Source organism: Mustelus asterias, chromosome 2, assembly GCF_964213995.1.
Source record: "Mustelus asterias chromosome 2, sMusAst1.hap1.1, whole genome shotgun sequence".
NCBI lineage: Eukaryota > Metazoa > Chordata > Chondrichthyes > Carcharhiniformes > Triakidae > Mustelus > Mustelus asterias.
The window spans coordinates 4,598,296-4,618,388 of record NC_135802.1 but is presented as its reverse complement, the minus strand read 5'-3'; the positions used below and the strand labels follow the sequence as shown (position 1 = coordinate 4,618,388).

At 46.4% G+C, this 20,093-nt stretch overlaps 1 protein-coding gene across 6 annotated transcripts in view; it reads left to right on the top strand.

The window, feature by feature from the left end:
* LOC144504550 (casein kinase II subunit alpha) overlaps nt 1-19,868 on the top strand; it is an 82,824-nt gene extending 62,956 nt beyond the window's left edge. For 3 of the 6 annotated variants that reach the window (XM_078230039.1, XM_078230047.1, XM_078230058.1), the window contains 3 exons: nt 2,396-2,544; nt 5,739-5,828; nt 19,041-19,868. In XM_078230039.1, the coding sequence (XP_078086165.1) occupies nt 2,396-2,544; nt 5,739-5,828; nt 19,041-19,156 (355 nt within the window). In that variant the 3' untranslated portion in view covers nt 19,157-19,868. The remainder of the gene's footprint in view (nt 1-2,395; nt 2,545-5,738; nt 5,829-19,040) is intronic. The other 3 variants (XM_078230068.1, XM_078230078.1, XM_078230088.1) reach the window with 1 other exon arrangement.
* The last annotated feature ends 225 nt before the right edge of the window (nt 19,869-20,093 follow it).

The window sequence follows — 20,093 nt, the reverse complement described above, 5'->3', positions numbered from 1 at the left end:
GTCCCTATCGTATCTGCCTCCACCACCACCCCTGGCAGCGCGTTCCAGACACCCACCACTCTCTGTGTAAAAAACTTACCCCTCACATCTCCTTTCAGTTTTCCCACTCTTACTTTAAGTGCATGCCCCCTAGTATTAGACATTTCAACTCTGGGAAAAAGTTTCTAACTGTTAACCCTGTCTATGCCTCTCATGATTTTATAGACTTCTATCAGGTCTCCCCTCAGCCTCTGCCGCTCCAGAGAAAACAGCCCTAGTTTGTCCAGCCTCCCCTTATAGCTCATACCCTCCAATCCAGGCAGCATCCTGGTAAACCTCTTCTACACCCTCTCCAAAGCCTCCACGGGTAGTGGAGGTGCAATGTGACGACTAGAATTGAACGAAATACTCTAAGTGCGGCCTAACCAAAGTTTTATAAAGCTATTTAAAAAATATATTAGTTTTATTTTGAATTTTAAAAAAGGATTCTTCTTTGCCTCAGTCTTAAAACCCTTTATCTTTAAACTGTACCCCCAGTTCTAGATTCCCCCATGAGGTTAGCACTACTGCCTCACAGCGCCAGGGATCCAGGTTCAATTCTGAACTTGGGTCACTGTCTGTGTGGAGTTTGCACGCTCTCCCCATTTCTGATTTGATTTGATTTATTATTGTCCATGTATGAACATACAGTGAAAAGTATTGTTTCTTGCGCGCTATACAGACAAAACATACCATTCATAGAGAAGGTGCAGAATGTAGTGTTACAGTCATAGCTAGGGTGTAGAGAAAGATCGACTTAATGCGAGGTAAGTCCATACAAAAGTTTAACAGCAGCAGGGAAGAAGCTGTTCTTGAGTCTGTGTGGGTTTCCTCTGGTTTCCTCACATAGTCCAAAGATGTGTAGGTTAGGTGTATTACCGTGGTAAATGTGCGGAGTTATGGGGCTAGGGCGGAGGAGGGTGCATGAGTGGCGTGCTCTTTCAGAGGGCAGTGCAGACTCGATGGGCTGGATGGCTTCCTTTGGCACTGTAGGGATTTTATGAATCTGGCTTTAGAGCAAGACCATCCTTGCACCAGCTTGGTGGTCTTCTGCCCTGCTGAAGGCACTGTTGGAGGTTTCTGGTTCTGTGGGAGCTAGTGCTATCTTTGTCTCTTGTCCACCTGTGCTTGTACGAGCAGAGTACTGGCATGGAACCAGGTATTAACCTGCCTAATATTTTCCTCGTAAGAAGTTTAACAACACCAGGTTAAAGTCCAACAGGTTTATTTGGTAGCAAATGCCACTAGCTTTCGGAGCCTTAAACTCCTTCTTCGTAGTGAGAATTCTGTTCACAAACAGGGCATATAAAGACACAAACTCAATTTACAGAATAATGGTTGGAATGCGAATTGGAGCTTAAGGCTCCGAAAGCTAGTGGCAGTTGCTACCAAATAAACCTGTTGGACTTTAACCTGGTGTTGTTAAACTTCTTACTGTGTTCACCTCAGTCCAACGCCGGCATCTCCACATCATAATATTTTCCTTCCAGTATGTTACAAATTACTGCAATACCACTGTGCTCCTCTTAGTGGTGCTACTGAGCCATTAGAACTGGAAGGAGGCAGAAAGACAACAGCTGTGCAGCATGGGGAAAAGGCCATTCAGCCCCTCCAGCTGTGCAGCATGGGGAAAAGGCCATTCAGCCCCTCCAGCTGTGCAGCATGGGGAAAAGGCTATTCAGCCCCTCCAGCTGTGCAGCATGGGAAAAGGCTATTCAGCCCCTCCAGCTGTGCAGCATGGGGAAAAGGCTATTCAGCCCCTCCAGTTGTACAGCATGAGGAAAAGGCCATTCAGCCCCTCCAGCTGAATTGGGGCGGCACGGTAGTACAGTGGTTAGCACTGCTGCTTCACAGCTCCAGGGGCCTGGGTTCGATTCCCGGCTTGGGTCACTGTCTGTGTGGAGTTTGCACATTCTCCTCGTGTCTGCGTGGGTTTCCTCCGGGTGCTCCGGTTTCCTCCCACAGTCCAAAGATGTGCGGGTTAGGTTGATTGTCCGTGCTAAAATTGCCCCTTACTGTCCTGAGATGCGTAGGTTAGAGAGATTAGCGGGTAAACGTGTAGGGGTATAGGAGTAGGGCCTGGGTGGGATTGTGGTCGGTGCAGACTCGATGGGCCGAATGGCCTCTTTCTGCACTGTAGGATTTCTGTGATTTCTTTCTATGAGCTGCACAGCATGGGGAAAAGGCCATTCAGCCCCTCCAGCTGTGCAGCATGGGGAAAAGGCCATTCAGCCCCTCCACGCCCTCTGGGATCCTGCTGTGCGCTCTCGACTGGCTGAATAACCTGCTGTATTTGAAATGCTTTTGGCAGTGTCTCTGAGATACTGTGATATCTTGCCAATAGTTGTTAACTCCCGTCTTCCCCTTTCACCTCCAGGCATTCTCGGAAGAGGTGGGAGCGCTTTGTGCACAGTGAAAACCAGCATCTGGTCAGCTCGGAGGCCCTGGACTTTTTAGACAAGTTGCTCCGTTACGACCATCAAGCTCGGCTTACGGCGAGAGAGGCCATGGAACACCCTTACTTCTGTACGTCTCCCACCAAGCATGTTGTAAAGCACGGGACGGGGGGGGAGGAGGGAGAGAGCAATATGACGGGTATCTGTGAAGAAAGAAGTCACATGCAGGATATGCATGGCAGTATATTTTCTCCCTTTGACACTCGCTGCATATTTCCCACCTGCTGCACTGGGTCCAGGGTTGGACTGAGATCGCGTAGCAAATCCTCGTTTAAAAAACTGAAGAAACAGTAACAAGATTAGGCCCACAGACCCTCGAGCTTTCTGCACCATTCATTAAGATCACGACTGATGTTCAACCCATGACTCTGCTTTCCCGCTTCTGTCCCTTATCATCCCAATGCCCGAAAAATCCTCAACCTCTGTCTTGAATATGCTCAATAACCGAGTTTCCACTGCTTTCTGTGCTGGAGAATTCCAACGATTCACAATTCTCATATCAATCCTAAATGGCTTACCCCCTATCCTGAGACCAGAGGGTCTGGACTCTACAGCTAGGGCAGACAGTCACCCAGTCAAACACTCTCACAATCTTATACCTTTTCAACGAGATCACTTCTCATTCTTCTAAGCGCCACAGAACATAGGACCCTTTCTGTGTCATGTCTGGCAATTTTCCCTTTCTGTTCTTCTATATACCAAACATCTTCCACACGAGAGACAGCACCGTAATGTTTTATTTGTTCAAAAGATGTGGGCATCGCTGGCTAACCAGCATTCTTTGCCCATCACTAACTGGCATTTCAGAGTCAATCACAAGGTCTGGAGACACGTGCAGGTAAGATTTCCTTCCCCAAAGATATTAGTGACAGTGTTTTCATGGTCATCATTACACTTTTAATTCCAGATGTTCATTCATAGAATCCCTATAGTGCATAAGAGGCCATTAAGCCCATCAAATCTTAGCCGATTCTCTGACAGTATCTTATCCAGTCTCTCCCCTGCCCAATCCCTGTAACCCCACACATTTACAATGGCTGATCCATCTAACCTATACATCTAAGGACACTAAGGGGCAATTTAGCATGGCCAATCCACCTCACCTTTGGACTGTGGGTGGAAACCGGAGCACCCGGAGGAAACCCACACGGACATGGGGAGAATGTGCAAAATACCCACAGTCACCAAAGCCGGAATTGAACCCGGGTCCCTGGCGCTGTGAGGCAGCAGTGCTAACCACTGTGCCACCATCCGCCCATCATCTAGACTTGAGCCATTAGCTCAATTCTCCCTCCTCTGAAAGTTTGCAGCATTTTCTATTTTTGCCTCAGAGCATTATCCAGAGTCTCTGGATTACCAGTTCAGTGACACTACACTAAGCCATCACCTTCTGCACGTATCACCCCTTCTGTGCTGCCCTGGGAGCACCAGACTGGGTTTTGTGCTTGGGCCTCTGGATTCGGGCTCAAATCCATAACTTTCTTATTCAGAAGCTGCCCATTATCCCATGGATGACAGCCAGTGGGATATCAGGCAACTGAATGAGTCCTCATTGCAACCGGCCATGGAATCCATTTTCCAGTTGTCTTTATTTTTGCTGAATGTGTGACCAGTTTGGACGTCAGGAAGTGATGTTGGCTTTGGACAAATGTTGTTGGAGTGGTCAGAAGTGGACAGATAGCCAAGCTATTCCAAATGGATAGGAAATGTATTAAGCCGTTGATGGACTGCACATGGTTTTTATTTCCCAATGCAGTTTGGGCAAGTTCAACATGTACTGACTTCTCTTTCCTTCTCTTGTATTCTGCTTCTCCTGTGAGACTGTGAAGCTTTGCATGGGATCTCCTCAGGGAGCCCTCCGTATAAACAAAGTGCTGGAAAGTCTCAACTGGTATGGCAGTGTCTGGAGAGAGAAACAGAGTTAACGGTTGGAATCCATGGGACTTGTCTCTCTCTGGCTGCCATCTCCAGGATTTCTCCTCCCACACTTGGTAAAAGGTGCAGCAGTCAGTCCGTAACAGAATCAATATAATAAATAGACCGTTTGCTCATCCTGAATTATAATTAACAATGTTAGTGTAAAGACACCTTTATAGGCTAACATTGTTCTGTACACTTAAGCCTTTCATCATGCAGTCTTCTCTTAGACAGTCCTTTGCGACCAAGGATGACTTGCTTCCACTCTGGTCTGATGGGTTCTGAGATAGCTGATAAGTCCAATGTGCGATATGCAAGCCTTGCCACAAATGGGGCAGGAGGTGCTTGGGTTGGGGGTTTGTTGGGAGCTTTGAGTCTTACCCCGCTGCACCTTCCTGACCAAGCCTCTCGATGTGTTTGCTGCCTTCCTGAATGAAGCTGCTCCATTTTGGGCAGTCACAAACCAGGGTCTGTCTCCTCTGAGTCAGTGGGGATGTTTGATCTCTTCAGGGACGCTGTGAGGACATTTCTGAAGTGTTTCCGCTGTCCTCTTGGAGTCTCCTGCCTCGACGCAGTTGCTTCAGGAGTCTGGTGTCAGGCATGTGCACTGTGTGTCCCTCCCGGAGGAGCTGGCTGTGGGTGATTCGAGCCTCGATGCTGGGTATGTCGGCCTGGGGGAGGACGCTGCTGTTGGAGCAGAAGGATCTTGCTGGTGAGATTTCTCCAGTGTTTGAGGTGCCTGATGTTGGTTGTCTGAGTCTCACTACAATGCAGCTGGCCTAACCATTTCACAGTCATTTCTCTGTCTTCATTGTTGATTTATACATTCTACAGACAAGCTCAATCATTTTAAATTGTTCTAATTTCTTACCCGTTGTCTCTATAAGTATCTGGTTCCATACAACATCTTATCCTGAATCATCCCATGACATCCTCATTGATGCCTTACCTAGTCGAACAGTAGTTTCCCATTAGAACACAATCCCGCAGTTAACCCTTTGCTTATCAAAAGCCAATACCAAACATGCCTAAAAGGCACGTGACATAAGACTCATCACACAAAAAGATACAAGTCAGTCCACATTTGCAGAATTTCCAGGCAAGGTGTAGTTGAAATCTGGAACCCTCTCCCAGGCTGGAGATCAATTGAAAGTTTTCAAAAGTCAGATTGATTTTTGCTTCACCAAGGGTTACGAAACCAAGGTGGGTAAATAGAATTAAGATGAAGATCGCCCACGATCTAATGAAATGGCGGGGCAAACGTGAAGGTGCTAAATAGCCTTCTCGTATTCCTGTGGACAGAAAATGATTGTGTTTATTTTAAACCTTGAACACTCTCCTCCACAGATCCCGTAGTGAAAGATCAGGTGCGAATGGGTTCCACAGCGAGTATGTCCTCCAGTAGCACCCCAGTCAGCTCTGCCAGTTTGATGTCAGGTAAGCAGGATGACCCAAGAGGGAGACTTAGACACATGGAAAGATTTATGGTGCAGAAAGAGGCCATTTGGCCCATTCTATCTGTGCTGGCGAAAGAGGAGCTATCCAGACTAATCCCATCTTCCATCTCTTGGTCCACAGTTCTGTAGGTTACAGCAACTCGAGTGCATATTGAAGTGTTTTTTATTAACTGTGATGAGAGTTTCTGTCACTATTATCCTTTCAGGCAATGAGTCCCAAACCCTCACCACCCTCTGAGTGAAAAGGTTCTCCTCAACTCCCCTCTAATCCTTCTACCAGTTGCTTTAAACCTCTATTTCCCACCTCCCCCCCGCACCCCAGGTTATTGATCTCTGTGCTAATGGAAAGGTAAAATCTGTCCACTCTATCTGAACCCTTCAAAATGTTATACTGTACTTCAATTCAGTCTCCTCTCAGTCAGCTCTGTTCCCAAAGAAAACAACCCCAGCCCATTCAATCATTCCTCATTGCTAAAATTCTCCACTCCTGGCAACATGCTTGCATAACTTCTCGAGTGTGATCACATCTTTCTTGTAACGTTGTGACCAAACTGTACACTGTTCTCTAGCTGTGATCTAACTTGTGTTTTATGCACTCCTGGTATATACCTGAATTATACTCTAGGTTTCAACTAATAAAGGCAAGCATCCTGTCTGCCTTCTTGACCGCACTCTACCTTTCTGCTACTTTTGGGGATCTGTGGACATTAACTCCATGGTCCCTCCATTCCTCATTTTTTCAGAATCCTGCTATTTATAGCGTATTTCCTGTCTTGTTTGTCCTCCTCACACTTCTCCGGATTCAATTCCATTTGCTATTTTTCCATCCATCTCACCAGTCCGTTGATATCCTCCTACAGTTCACGGCTTTCTTCCTCAATAACAGCCACATGGCCAATTTTCATCATCTTTCTCCATGCCCTTTCTCTCTTTGCTTTCTTAATTACCTTTTTAGTTCCTCACATTTTCGAATCTTCTCGAGGCTTTCTGCAGTGTGGAGCTCTTGGTATCTGACATAAATTTCTCTTTTTTTTACTTTATTTTACTCTGTTTGCTCTTTGACATCCGGGGGATTTAGATTTGAGAGTGTTATCCTCTTCCTTTGTAGGAAATCCACCTTCAACGTTTCCCGCTGGTCTGACACTGATTTACCTTCATGTAGCTGTTTGTAGTCCACTTTTGCCAAACCTCACCTCAGCTTTGTAAAATTGACTTTTCACCCCTGGCCTATTTTAATTCTGTTTCATAACTCTTAATCTAACTGAATAATGATGGCCATCACTAACATGTTCTCCCACTGATACTATGAGAATCAGATGTCCTGGTTTGGTTGGGATGGTCTGAGCTTTCATTAAACACAAACATAGAGAATAGGAGCCGGAATAGGCCCCCATCCCCCATATCTTTTGATCCCGTTCACCCAAAGTGCTATATCTAACTGCTTCTTGAAAACATTCAATGTTTTGGCCTCAACTACTTTTTGTGGTAGCAAATTCCATAGGCTGTCCACTCTCTGGGTGCAGAAATCTCCCCTCATCTCTGTCCTAAATGGTCTACCCTGTATCCTCAGACTGTGACCCCTGGTTCTGGACACCCCCGCCATCAGAAACATCCTTCTTGCATCTATTCTGTCAGGTCCTATTAGAATTTTATAGGTTTGTATGAGATCCCCCCTCATTCTTCTGAACAATACAATCCTAACCGACTCAAACTCTCCTCATTCATCAGTCTCGCCATCCCCGGAATCAGTCTGCTAACCCTTCACTGCACTCCCTCTAGAGCAAGAACATCCTTCCTCAGGTAAGGAGACCAAAACTGCACACCATATTCTTGGTGTGGCCTCACCAAGACCCTGTATGATTGCATCAGACATCCCTGCTCCTGTACCCGAATCCTCTCGCTATGAAGGCCAACATACCATTTGTCTTTTTTACTGCCTGCTGCCTTCTGCACCTGCAAGCTTACTTTCAGCAGCTGGTGTACGAGGACACCCAGTCTCGTTGCACATTCCCCAGCCATTCAGATAGTAATCTGCCTTCCTGTTTTTGCTACCAAAGTGGGTAACCTCACGTTTATCCACATTATACTGCATCTGCCATGCATTTGCCCACTCACTCAGCTTGTCTAAATTGCGCTGAAGCATCTCTGTAACCTCCTCACAGCTCACCCTCCCACCCAACTTTGTATCATCTGCAAATTTGGAGATATTGCATTTAGTTCTGTTAGGGCCCCAGATCAGAATCCCAAATTCCATTAGGAAGCCACACTAGACCCCAACAATTTTTCTATTTTGGCATAAATGTGAAGATAAGTTATAATTCCGCTGACAAATTAGGGATCTTTTATAGTAAAACAAACTTTATTTTATAATACTGTTTAACCATAACTCTACCAAGTGAAGCAGCTTAACTATCACCCATTGAACAATATTTAAACATGAAAATAAACAATTCTAATTTCTAACCAATCACTGTTTCAGTTCTAAATACGCAACATTCTTCTTAAAGACTCAAAACCCATTTTAAATATAGTTAGCAACCATAAATATACTTGCTATAAGGGGAGAAAACAACCTTGAAGCTTTCAGAGAGATTTTGTGGAGCAGCTTACAGACCTCTGTCTTGAAACAAACCCCAGCCAGAACTGAAAGCTGTTTTGTCTCTGCTACATACCTAGCTCCTCGCATTAACTACATTATCACATGACCCTACATCTAAACCCACCTTCCATTCCTTTAATTAGAAACCACAAGAGACTTTTTCTTTTTGTGAACCAAAGTCCATTCGCTCTCTCCTAAGTAAACACTACATGGCTAAAATGAGTAATTATCCTGCTTTCCCAGCATCTGAACTGTATTCCTTCCAGACATACCGACAGTCTGTAAAATGAAACAACTTTAAACATGAAAAAGCCAATATATATAAAGCTCTGGCACACTGTCATCACAGTTCCCTCTAACGTCCTGGTGTCCTGATGTTTTTTTCCTGGATTGCTGAGATATCTGGGTTTTTAGCTGTGCTGAGATTTACCCCCCCCCATTAATCCACCCACTCGTAATACGCTTGCTAGTTTCCAGTTTCAGTCTGAATTGAAGGAATTCCCTGTGTCAACACAGCTCATCACTTGAGGTGAACGTGTGCCTTACAACGTGAGAGGTGTAGAGGTGTATCTAGAGTCTGACACAGGGATCTGCAGACATACGTATCTCAGCATCTAAGCAGGAGTTTGATTTATAATTGTGTTGAATGGGGTCTATAGGAGTCAGTGTTCAGACTCTATTAGGGATTGTGTGTTCAATAACTTTCACCTTGTGATTAAAAACATAAGAATTAGGAGCAGGAGTCGGCCATCTGGCCCCTCGAGCCTGCCCCGCCATTCAATAAGATCATGGCTGATCTTTTTGTGGACTCAGCTCCACTTACCCGCCCGCTTACCATAACCCTTAATTCCTTTACTGTTCAAAAATGTATCTATCCTTGCCTTAAAAACATTAAATTGCTTCTCCTAAAGAAAGGGGAGAGGTGGGCGGCGGGGGGGGGGGGGGGGGGGGCAGGGTTTTAACTAAAAGGGAATTTTTAACATCCATGGGTTTCTGTGTCTCAGTGATTGCGCTCTGGTTCCCTCTTTACACACAGATCTTTAAAAAACTGCGATACTTGACCTGTTCCTTCTTGTAAAAAGTCATTAACTGCCTCCAAAGGTTGTGCTGACCTTGGAAAGGGTCCAGAGGAGGTTCACAAGAATGATCCCTGGAATGCAGAGCTTGTCGTATGAGGAACGGTTGAGGACTCTGGGTCTGAACTTGTTGGAGTTTAGAAGGATGAGGGGGGGATCTTATTCAAACTTACAGGATACTGCGAGGCCTGGATAGAGTGGACATGGAGAGGATGTTTCCACTCGTAGGAAAAACTAGAACCAGAGGGCACAACCTCAGGCTAAAGGGACGATCCTTTAAAACAGAGATGAGGAGGAATTCTTTCAGCCAGAGGGTGGTGAATCTGTGGAACACTTTGCCGCAGAAGGCTGTGGAGGCCAAGTCATTGAGTGTCTTTAAGACAGAGAGAGATAGGTTCTTGATTAATAAGGGGATCAGGGACTATGGGGAAAAAGCAGGCGAATAGGAATGAGAAAAATATCAACCATGATTGAATGGCGGAGCAGACTCGATGGGCCGAGTGGCCTAATTCTGCTCCTGTGTCTTATGGTCTATGGTCTTATTGGTGTGCAAGCTGCTTAGGTGCATTGACCATACTAAATTCTCCCACAGTGTACCCGAGCACTGTCAGAACAACGCCGGAGTGTGGCGACTAGGGGATTTTCACACTAACTTCATTGCAGTGTTAATGTACTTGTGACACTCGCAAATAAACTTTTAAAAACTTGCCCATGAGGTTTTGGAGGCAGAGACTGCGAGTGGGAAAGCAGGAACTTACTGCTGGGGCAAAGCCAGTGAGTCAGGCTAGGCAGGCTCTCTTCACCTGGGCCAGACTGGACTGAGTTATTCCTCCAGAGACTCTGGGGCGAATTTTCCCGTTCCGCCTGCCACGGGAATCGTAGCGGGTGAGGAGCAGACCATGGCAAGGTCAGATGACCTCGGAAGGGATTTTCTGGTTTCGGGGCGAGCATGGCTGGAAAATCCCGCCCTCTGTCCCTAACAGAGAGTTCAAACACTGGCTCCTGCAGATCCCACCACAATTACAAATAAAGTACTCTTTCACAGAGGCTGCTGTATCTCTATCTAGAGTCTGACACAGGGATCTGCAGACATGGGTAGCTCAGCATCTAAGCAAGTGTTTGATTCATAATTGTGTTGAATGGGATCTACAGGAGTCAGTGTTCAGACTTTATTAGGGATTATATGTTCAGTAACTTTCACCTTATGATTAAATTGCTTCTCCTAAAGAAAGGGGGAGGGGGGGACAGGGTTTTAACTAAAAGGGAATTTTTAACATCCATGTGTCTCAGTGATTGCACTCTGGATCCCTCTTTACACACAGATTTTTTAAAAACTGCAATATTTGACCTGTTCCTTCTTGTAAAAAGTCATTAACTGCCTCCAAAGATTGTGTCCAGGGGGCACATCTCTAGTATAATTTCTCTTTTTGTTCTGTTGTTTCCTGCAGAGGTTCCTAACATGGTGGACACTGGTTTCATTTCATGATTATAATTTTTTTTAAGGATCACGAGTGATTCACAGACTATTCAATCCCCAAATACAAAGGTGGACAGTGGGCTGGGGAAGAGGCAGACTGAGTGCTACAATCTGTTATTGGTGATAGCAATTCACCAAAAGCTTCAATATTCAGTCGGAATTACTGCCACCCATCACAAGATAAAGAATCATAAACTAGTGGTGGTAGTGAAATAGACTATTTGGGATAAAAGCTGAAGACTGCCAATGCTGGAAATCTGAAATAAAAACCAGAAAATGCTGGAAAAACTCAGCAGGTCAGGCAGCGTCTGTGGAGAGAGGAACAGAGTTAATGTTTAGAGTCCGTATAACTCTTCTTCTGTTCTATATCTTTGTTCCTTCCTTTGAATTTCTTGACCTTCTTCGTTTACTCGTTTCTATTTTCCATTTCCAGCTTTCCTTCTCCCCCTTCTGAACAGATGCTGAGGTTCCTATTCCCCTGCCAAGCTGGTTTTAACCCTCCCTAACGGGCGGCACGGTAGTTAGCACTGCTGCTTCACAGCTCCAGGGTCCCGGGTTCGATTCCCGGCTTGGGTCACTGTCTGTGTGGAGTTTGCACATTCTCCTCATGTCTGCGTGGGTTTCCTCCGGGTGCTCCGGTTTCCTCCCACAGTCCAAAGATGTGCGGGTTAGGTTGATTGGCCAGGTTAAAAATTGCCCCTTAGAGTCCTGAGATGCGTAGGTTAGCGGGATTAGCGGGTAAATATGTGGGGGTAGGGCCTGGGTGGGATTGTGGTCAGTGCAGACTCGATGGGCCGAATGGCCTCCTTCTGCACTGTAGGGTTTCTATGATTTCTAACAACACAGTAAACCGTGTCTGCCACGGTATTCGTGTTCAAGACCAAACTCAACAGAGGTTCTTCGAGATGATTAACATCATGGCATATGGAGATTGCATGCGAAAGGGACATTGAGGTAGATGCAGGAATGTGGTGTTGAGGTAGACGGTCAGCCATGTGCTAATTAAATGGCAGAGCAGGCTCGATTGCTGAATGACCCTCCCCTGTTCCTTTGTTCCTGTTGCTCCTGGTCCTGTTGAGATGCTTGCTGTTTGGCTGGTCCAGGTCTCGTTATTCCCCACAAAATGGACCCAATGCTCCCGAAATCTGAAGCCCTCACTCCTGTTCCAGCCACGTCGAGCTGGGGGAGATGGCGGTGTAGTGGTTATGTCGATGGGCTAGCAATCCAGCAGCCAAAGGTCTGGGCCTGTGGGTTCAGATCCCGATGTGGAGATGCCGGCGTTGGACTGGGGTAAACACAGTAAGAAGTTTAACAACACCAGGTTAAAGTCCAACAGGTTTATTTGGTAGCAAAAGCCACAAGCTTTCGGAGCCTTAAGGGTGTTGGTGTTGTTAAACTTCTTACTGGGTTCAGATCCCACCAGGGCAACTGGTGAAATTTGTATTCATTTCATAAATCTGGAATATAAAACTAGTCTCAGTAATGGTGACCATGAAACTATCACTGATGTCTTCTAGGGAAGGAAATCTGCCGTCCTTACCTGCTCTCGCCCACATGAGACTCCACAGCAATGTGGTTGACTCTTAACTGGCCTGACTCTAAAATGGCAAACATTGAGCAACCCATGAAACAACAAAGATAAGAAAAGCATGTTGCGGCAGCTGCTTCCTTTGAGGTAGTTTGTTTGTTAAAAGGTCACAGCTAATGCTGTCAGAATCGCATGAACAAGGGAAAGGCCATTCAGCCCCTTGAGCTTGTTCTGCCATTTATTAAAATCGTGGCTGATCTGATGGTAACTTCAAATCTGCTCCCCGTCTACCCCCAATAACCTTCCAGCCCCTTGCTTACCAGAATCTATCCATCTCTGCCTAAAAAGATTCAAAGATTCTGCTTCTGCCACCTTTTGAAGGGAGTTCCTAAAACTCCTATATGGGTAAGATGGGTATAGAGGGATATGGGCCAAATGCGGGAAACTCAGACTAGCGTAGTGGTTAAAAAAAAAGAGTGGCATGGACAAGTTGGGCCGAAGGGCCTGTTTCCATGCTGTAAACCTTTATGACTCACGATCCTCGGAGTGAAAGCATTCCTCCTCATCTCCGTTTAAAATGGGCGATCTCTTATTTTTGAACAGTGACCCCTAGTTCTAGATTCTCTGAAAAGGGGAATCATCCTCTCCACATTATACTCCATTTGCCAGAACTTTGCTCACTCCCTTAACCTCCCTTTATCTTTTCGTAGCCTTATGTCTGCTTCACAACTTACTTCCTCTATGGTTCTATTTTTGTGTCATCAGCAAATTTGCTAATAATCTTTTTGATCCTTTCATAGAACATAGAACATTACAGCGCAGTACAGGCCCTTCGGCCCTCAATGTTGCGCCGACCAGTGAAAACAATCTAAAGCCCATCTAACCTACGCTATTCCAATATCATCCATATGTTTATCCAATAACCATTTGAATGCTCTTAATGTTGACGAGTCCACTACCGCTGCAGGCAGGGCATTCCACGCCCTTACTACTCTCTGAGTAAAGAACCTACCTCTAACACCTGTCCTATATCTCTCACCCCTCAATTTAAAGCTATGTCCCCTAGTGTTAGCCATCACCATCCGAGGAAAAAGGCTCTCACTATCCACCCTATCTAATCCTCTGATCATCTTGTAAGCCTCTATTAAGTCACCTCTTAACCTTCTTCTCTCTAACAAAAACAACCTCAAGCCCCTCAGCCTTTCCTCATACGATTTTCCCACCATACCAGGCAACATCCTGGTAAATCTCCTCTGCACCCTTTCCAACACTTCCACATCCTTCCTATAATGCGGCGACCAGAACTGTACGCAATACTCCCAAGTGCGGCCGCACCAGAGTTTTGTACAGTTGCAAAATGACCTCCTGGCTCCGAAACTCAATCCCTCTACCAATAAAAGCTAACACACAGTATGCCTTCTTAACAACCCTAACAACCTGGGTGCCAACTTTCAGGGATCTATGCATATGGACACCCAGATCCCTCTGTTCATCCACACTACCAAGTATCTTACCATTAGCCCAGTACTCTGTATTCTTGTTACTCCTGCCAAAGTGAATCACTTCGCACTTTTCCGCATTAAACTCCATTTTCCACCTCTCAGCCCAGCTCTGCAGTTTATCTATGTCCCTCTGTAACCTGCCACTTCCCTCCGCACTGTCTACAACTCCACCGACTTTAGTGTCATCCGCAAATTTACTGACCCATCCTTCTATGCCCTCATCCAGGTCATTAATAAAAATGACAAACAGCAGTGGCCCTAAAACAGATCCTTGCGGTACACCACTAGTAACTGAACTCCAGGATGAATATTTCCCATCAACCACCACCCTCTGTCTTCTTACAGCTAGCCAATTTCTGATCCAAACCGCTAAATCACCCTCAATTCCATGTGTCTGTATTTTCTGCGAAAGCTTACCATGGGGAACCTTATCAAACGCTTTTCTGAAATCCATATACACCACATCAACCGCTTTACCCTCATCCACCTCTTTGGTCACCTTCTCAAAGAACTCAAGGTTTGTGAGGCACGACCTACCCTTCACAAAACTGTGCTGACTATCCCTAATCAAATTATTCCTTTCCAGGGTGATTATAAATCCTATCTCTTATAATCCTTTCCAATACTTTGCCCACAACAGAAGTAATGCTCACCGGTCTATAATTACCAGGGTTGTCCCTACTCCCCTTCTTGAACAAGGGGACAACATTTGCTATCCTCCAGTCTTCTGGCACAGTTCCAGTAGACAATGATGACCCAAAGATCAAAGCCAAAGGCTCTGCAATCTCCTCCCTCGCCTCCCAGAGAATCCTAGGATAAATCCCATCCGGCTCAGGGGACTTATCTATTTTTACCCTTTCCAGAATTGCTAACACCTCCTCCCTATGAACCTCAATCCCATCCAGTCCAACAGCCTGCATCTTAGTACTCCCCTCGACAACACTGTCCCTCTCCAGTGTGAATACTGACAAAAAATATTCATTTAGTGCCTCTCCTGTCTCTTCAGACTCCACGCACAACTTCCCACTCCTGTCCTTGACTGGCCCTAATCTTACCCCAGTCATTCTTTTACTCCTGACATACCTATAGAAAGCTTTAGGGTTTTCCTTGATCCTACCTGCCAAAGACTTCTCATGTCCCCTCCTGGCTCTTCTTAACTCTTTCTTTAGGTCCTTCCTGGCTAACTTGTAACTCTCAAGTGCCCTAACTGAGCCTTCACGTCTCATCTTTACATAAGTCTCCTTCTTCATCTTCACAAGAGATTCAACCTCCTTAGTAAAACACGGTTCCCTCACACGTCTGCTTCCTCCCTGCCTGACAGGTACATATTTATCAAGGACGCGTAGTAGCTGTTCCTTGAACAAGTTCCACATTTCAATTGTGCCCATCCCCTGCAGTTTCCTTCCCCAACCTATGCCAGCTAAATCTCGCCTAATCGCATCATAATTTCCTTTTTCCCAGCTATAACTCTTGCCCTTTGGTATATTTCTATCCTTTTCCATAGCTAAGGTAAAAGTAATCGAATTGTGGTCATTGTCACCAAAGTGCTCACCTACCTCCAAATCTAACACCTGGCCTGGTTCATTACCCAGTACCAAATCCAATGTGGCCTCGCCTCTTGTTGGTCTATCTACATACTGTGTCAGGAAGCCTTCCTGCACGCATTGGATAAAAACCGACCCCTCCAAAGTACTCGAACTATAGCTTTTCCAGTGAATATTTGTAAAGTTAAAGTCCCCCAGTACAACTACCCTGTTACTTTCGCTCCTATCCAGAATCATCTTTGCAATCTTTTCCTCTACATCTCTGGAACTTTTCGGAGGTCTGTAAAAAAACTCCCAACAGGGTGACCTCTCCTTTCCTGTTTCTAACCTCAGCCCAAACTACCTCAGTAGACGAGTCTTCCTCAAAAGTCCTTTCTGCCACCGTAATACTGTCCTTGACTAACAATGCCACACCTCCCCCTCTTTTACCACCTTCCCTGCACTTACTGAAACATCTAAACCCTGGAACCTGCAACAACCATTCCTGTCCCTGCTCTATCCATGTCTCCGAGATGGCCACAACATCGAAATCCCAGGTACTAACCCATGCTGCAAGTTCACTCACCTTATTCCGGATGCTCCTGGCGTTGAAGTATACACACTTCAAACCACCTTCCTGCCTGTCAGTACACTCCTGCGACTCTGAAACCTCATCCATGACCTCACTACTTTCAACCTCCTGCACACCGGAGCTACAATTCAGGTACCCACCCCCCTGCTGAATTAGTTTAAACCCTCCCGAAGAGCATTAGCAAATTTCCCCCCCAAGATATTGGTACCCCTCTGATTCAGGTGCAGGCCATCCTGTTTGTAGAGGTCCCACCTACCCCAGAAAGAGCCCTAATTGTCTAGGTATCTGAAACCCTCCCTCCTGCACCATCCCTGTAACCACGTGTTCAACTGCTCTCTTTCCCTATTCCTCTCCTCACTATCACGTGGCACGGGTAACAAACCAGAGATAACAACTTTGTTCTAGCCCTAAGCTTCCACCCTAACTCCCTGAATTTCTGCCTTACATCCCCACCCCTTTTCCTACCTATGTCTTGAGTGCCTATGTGAACCACAACTTGAGGCTGGTCCCCCTCCCCCTTAAGGGTTTCAAAAACACGATCCGAGACATCGTGGACTCTGGCTCCTGGGAGGCAACACACCAACCGCAAGTCTCTCTCGTTCCCGCAGAATCTCCTATCCGTCCCCAGTGACTAATCCTCTACACTCCCCCCTTCCCTTCTGAGCCACAAGGACAGACTCTGAGTCAGTGACCTGTACACTATGGCTTACCCCTGCTAAGTCTCCTCCCCCCCCCCCCCCCCAACAGCATCCAAAAGTGTACTGTCCCCAATTTCTACTACATTTCTTGTTTCTCCCCCCACTTGGACGGCTCCCTGTACCTTGGTGTGGCGGTTAGTTTGCTCATCCTCCCTTTCCCTCCCCTTCTGAGCTGCCGGGCCGGACTCTGCTCCAGAGGCACGACCACTATTGCTTCCCCCAGATAGGCTGTTCCCCTCAACAGCACTCAAACAGGAGTACTTAGTTTTAAGGGACACAGCCACTGGGGTACTCTCTAGTACCTGACCTTTCCCCTTCCTAACCGTGACCCACTTGTCCGTCTCCCGTGGCCCCCGTGTGACCACCTGCCTGTAACTCCTATCTATCACCTCCTCATTCTCCCTAACCAGACGAAGGTTATTGAGCTGCAGCTCCAGTTCCCTAACGTGGTCCCTTAGGAGCTGTAGCTCAACGCACCCGCCGCAGATATGGACGTCCGGGAGGCTAGCTGACTCCAGGACCTCCCACATCCGACACTGAGAACAACAAACTGGCCTCACTCTCATAATTCCCCCTTTCTTCCAATGACACAGGAAAAACTGTCTAAACCTACCCCACCTCTGCCTGTCTACGCCGAAGCCCGTCAGCCCCCACTCTGCTCCCCGCTCACTCCGCTGCCCGCCTAATAGTGCGGCCTACTTATATACCTCGCGCGTGCTGAAGAAAAATTTAGACCCTTCCCACAACCCCCAGCGTCCTACTTCCGGGTTAGAGTTCAAAGTTTTTTTTTTAAAAAACACCCGTGAAAAAGTACTTTAAACTAAACTAAAAGTATTATTTTTAAATTAAAAGTATTTTAAAAGTAGATCTCTTACCTCAGCACTCCTGCAATAAATCTCTCCTCTGTCTCACTCTGGCTGAACAATGAGAGTCATTTATATAAATTATAAACAGCAGAGATCCCAGCACTGATCCCTGTGGCACATCACTCGTTACATCTTGGCAATCTGAAAATGACCCATTTATGTCTACTCTCTGCTTCCTGTTAACTCGGGGCAGAGGGACTTTGGTGTATGTGTGCATAAATCATTGAAGGTGGCAGGACAGGTGGGGAGAGCAGTTAAAGCATACAGTATCCTAGACTTTATTATTAGGCCATAGAGTACATGAACAAGGAGGTTACAATGAACTTGTATAAGACACAAGTTAGACCTCAGCTGGAATATTGTGTACAGTTCTGGGCACCGCACTTTAGGAAGGATGTGTAGGCACTGGAGAGGGTGCAGATATGGTCCCAGGGATGAGAAACCCTTTATGAAGATAGATTGGCGAAGCTGGGACTCTCTTTGTTGGAGAAGAGGAGGCTCAGAGGAGATTTGATAGAGGTGTTCAAAATCATGGACAGAATGGACTGGGAGAAACTGTTCCCATTGGCAGAAGAATGGAAAACAAGCCGATCATTGTAATTGGTTTAAAAAGAAGCAAAAATGACGTGAGGAAATAAAACTTTCACACAGCGAGCAGTTAGCATCTGGAATGCACGGAGCATGTGCTGGAGGCAGGTTCAATCGCGGCTTTCAAAAGGGAGTTAAATGTGTGCAGGGTTATGAGGAAAGGCAGGAGAATGACACTAAGTGAAATGCTCATTCAGAGAGCCAGTACAGACACAGTGGGCCAACCGGTGGCCTCGTGCACTGTATTGATTCTGTGACCATGATATGGAGATGCCGGCGTTGGATTGGGGTAAACACAGTAAGAAGTCTCACAACATCAGGTTAAAGTCCAACAGGTTTATTTGGCAGCACAGGCTTTTGGAGTCTCAGGGTTCTGTGACACCAGTATTACCTCCATCTTCTCACTAGTTTTACTGGTATCACCGCAGCCCTCCTGCTAGGTTGAATTTTCTTATGGCATTGATCCTGCTGTGTGGTGGCCGTGAAAAAATAAACCTAAGCCTTTGAACCTCTGGACTCCGAGGCGAGAGTGCTACCATGTTCATGTGGCCTGGCAGCCTGTTTCTGCGTTTTAAATTTAATGTCAATTTTGATTAGGTTGGCAGAGCTCCACGACTGGGTTGTGACAGCTGAGGTACTCGGTTTCTTCAGGGTGGGGGAGCTGCACTGTGACTCTGATGCCTAACCTGGCTGTCTTTTTCTGTTTGTTCTGCCACCCCCTCTCCCTGGCTCCCTTGCTGCAGGTATAATCTCGATGCCCACGTCTCAGCCCTTGGGCCCACTCGCCGGATCGCCAGTCATGTCTTCACCCAACACCTTGGGACCGCCCGTCCCCGCCGCAGCTGGAGCACAGCCTTGACGCTCGACCCTTGGCTCTTGATGTTATCTGATGCACCGAGGGCCCTGCCACGCTGTCACACACCACCCCCCCCCCCCCCCCCCCCTCCACCCCACCCACCCACCACCACCTCCTCCTTGTCTGCGCATTTCCTGGAGGGAGCCAGGAGGCAGGTGGTGGGCAAGAGACGGAGCCCCAATCGTTCGTGGGTCCTTAACACATTTATTTTTGTTCGGTTCAGTGCAAAAATAGGAATGACAGACCAGCTGCAGAATTGGTGATGTTTAGGTTTGCAGGCTGCTAATGGCGTTGGTTTCCTGTGTACTTAACTGCTGGACTGCAGAGACCTCCTGTCCTGTCCTGTCTCGGTCAGCAATGTAGCTGCTGTCTTTTTGTGACACTAGATTTTTAGAATACCCAGCCTCTCTCAGCGCAGAGAGCTGTGGGGGAAAAAAAACAAAAAAAAAAGGAATTTATTTTATATGTTCGTTACATCCCAGCCCTGAATATTGGTGCGCTTCCGGAAGCTGACGCTTGGGCAGGACTGGACATTAGTTAAGACATTGCTCCCCCCCCCGCCCCCCCCAACCCTCCGAGCGGATCAAAGAGGGGATTAAACTTGAGATTTATGGTATTTAAACTCCCGTAAGTGTTATAATGAGAAACCTTCCCTCTACCACAACCCCTCTCTCTCCAGGCTAAAGGTAATAATAAAACAAATACTTTTTCTGAAGCTGTGTCGCTGTGAACTACTCTCATTTCCTTGAGTGCAGGTTTTGGAATGAGGATAGGCCATTCAGCTCATCTACTGTGTTGCCTCCATGCAAGGTACAACCTGCCTTGTCATCAAGCTCTAAGTCAGAGCGACTGAGGCCATTTTGATTTGATTTATTATTGTCACATGTCTTAGTATACAGTGAAAAGTATTGCTTCTTGCACGCTATACAAAGCATACCGT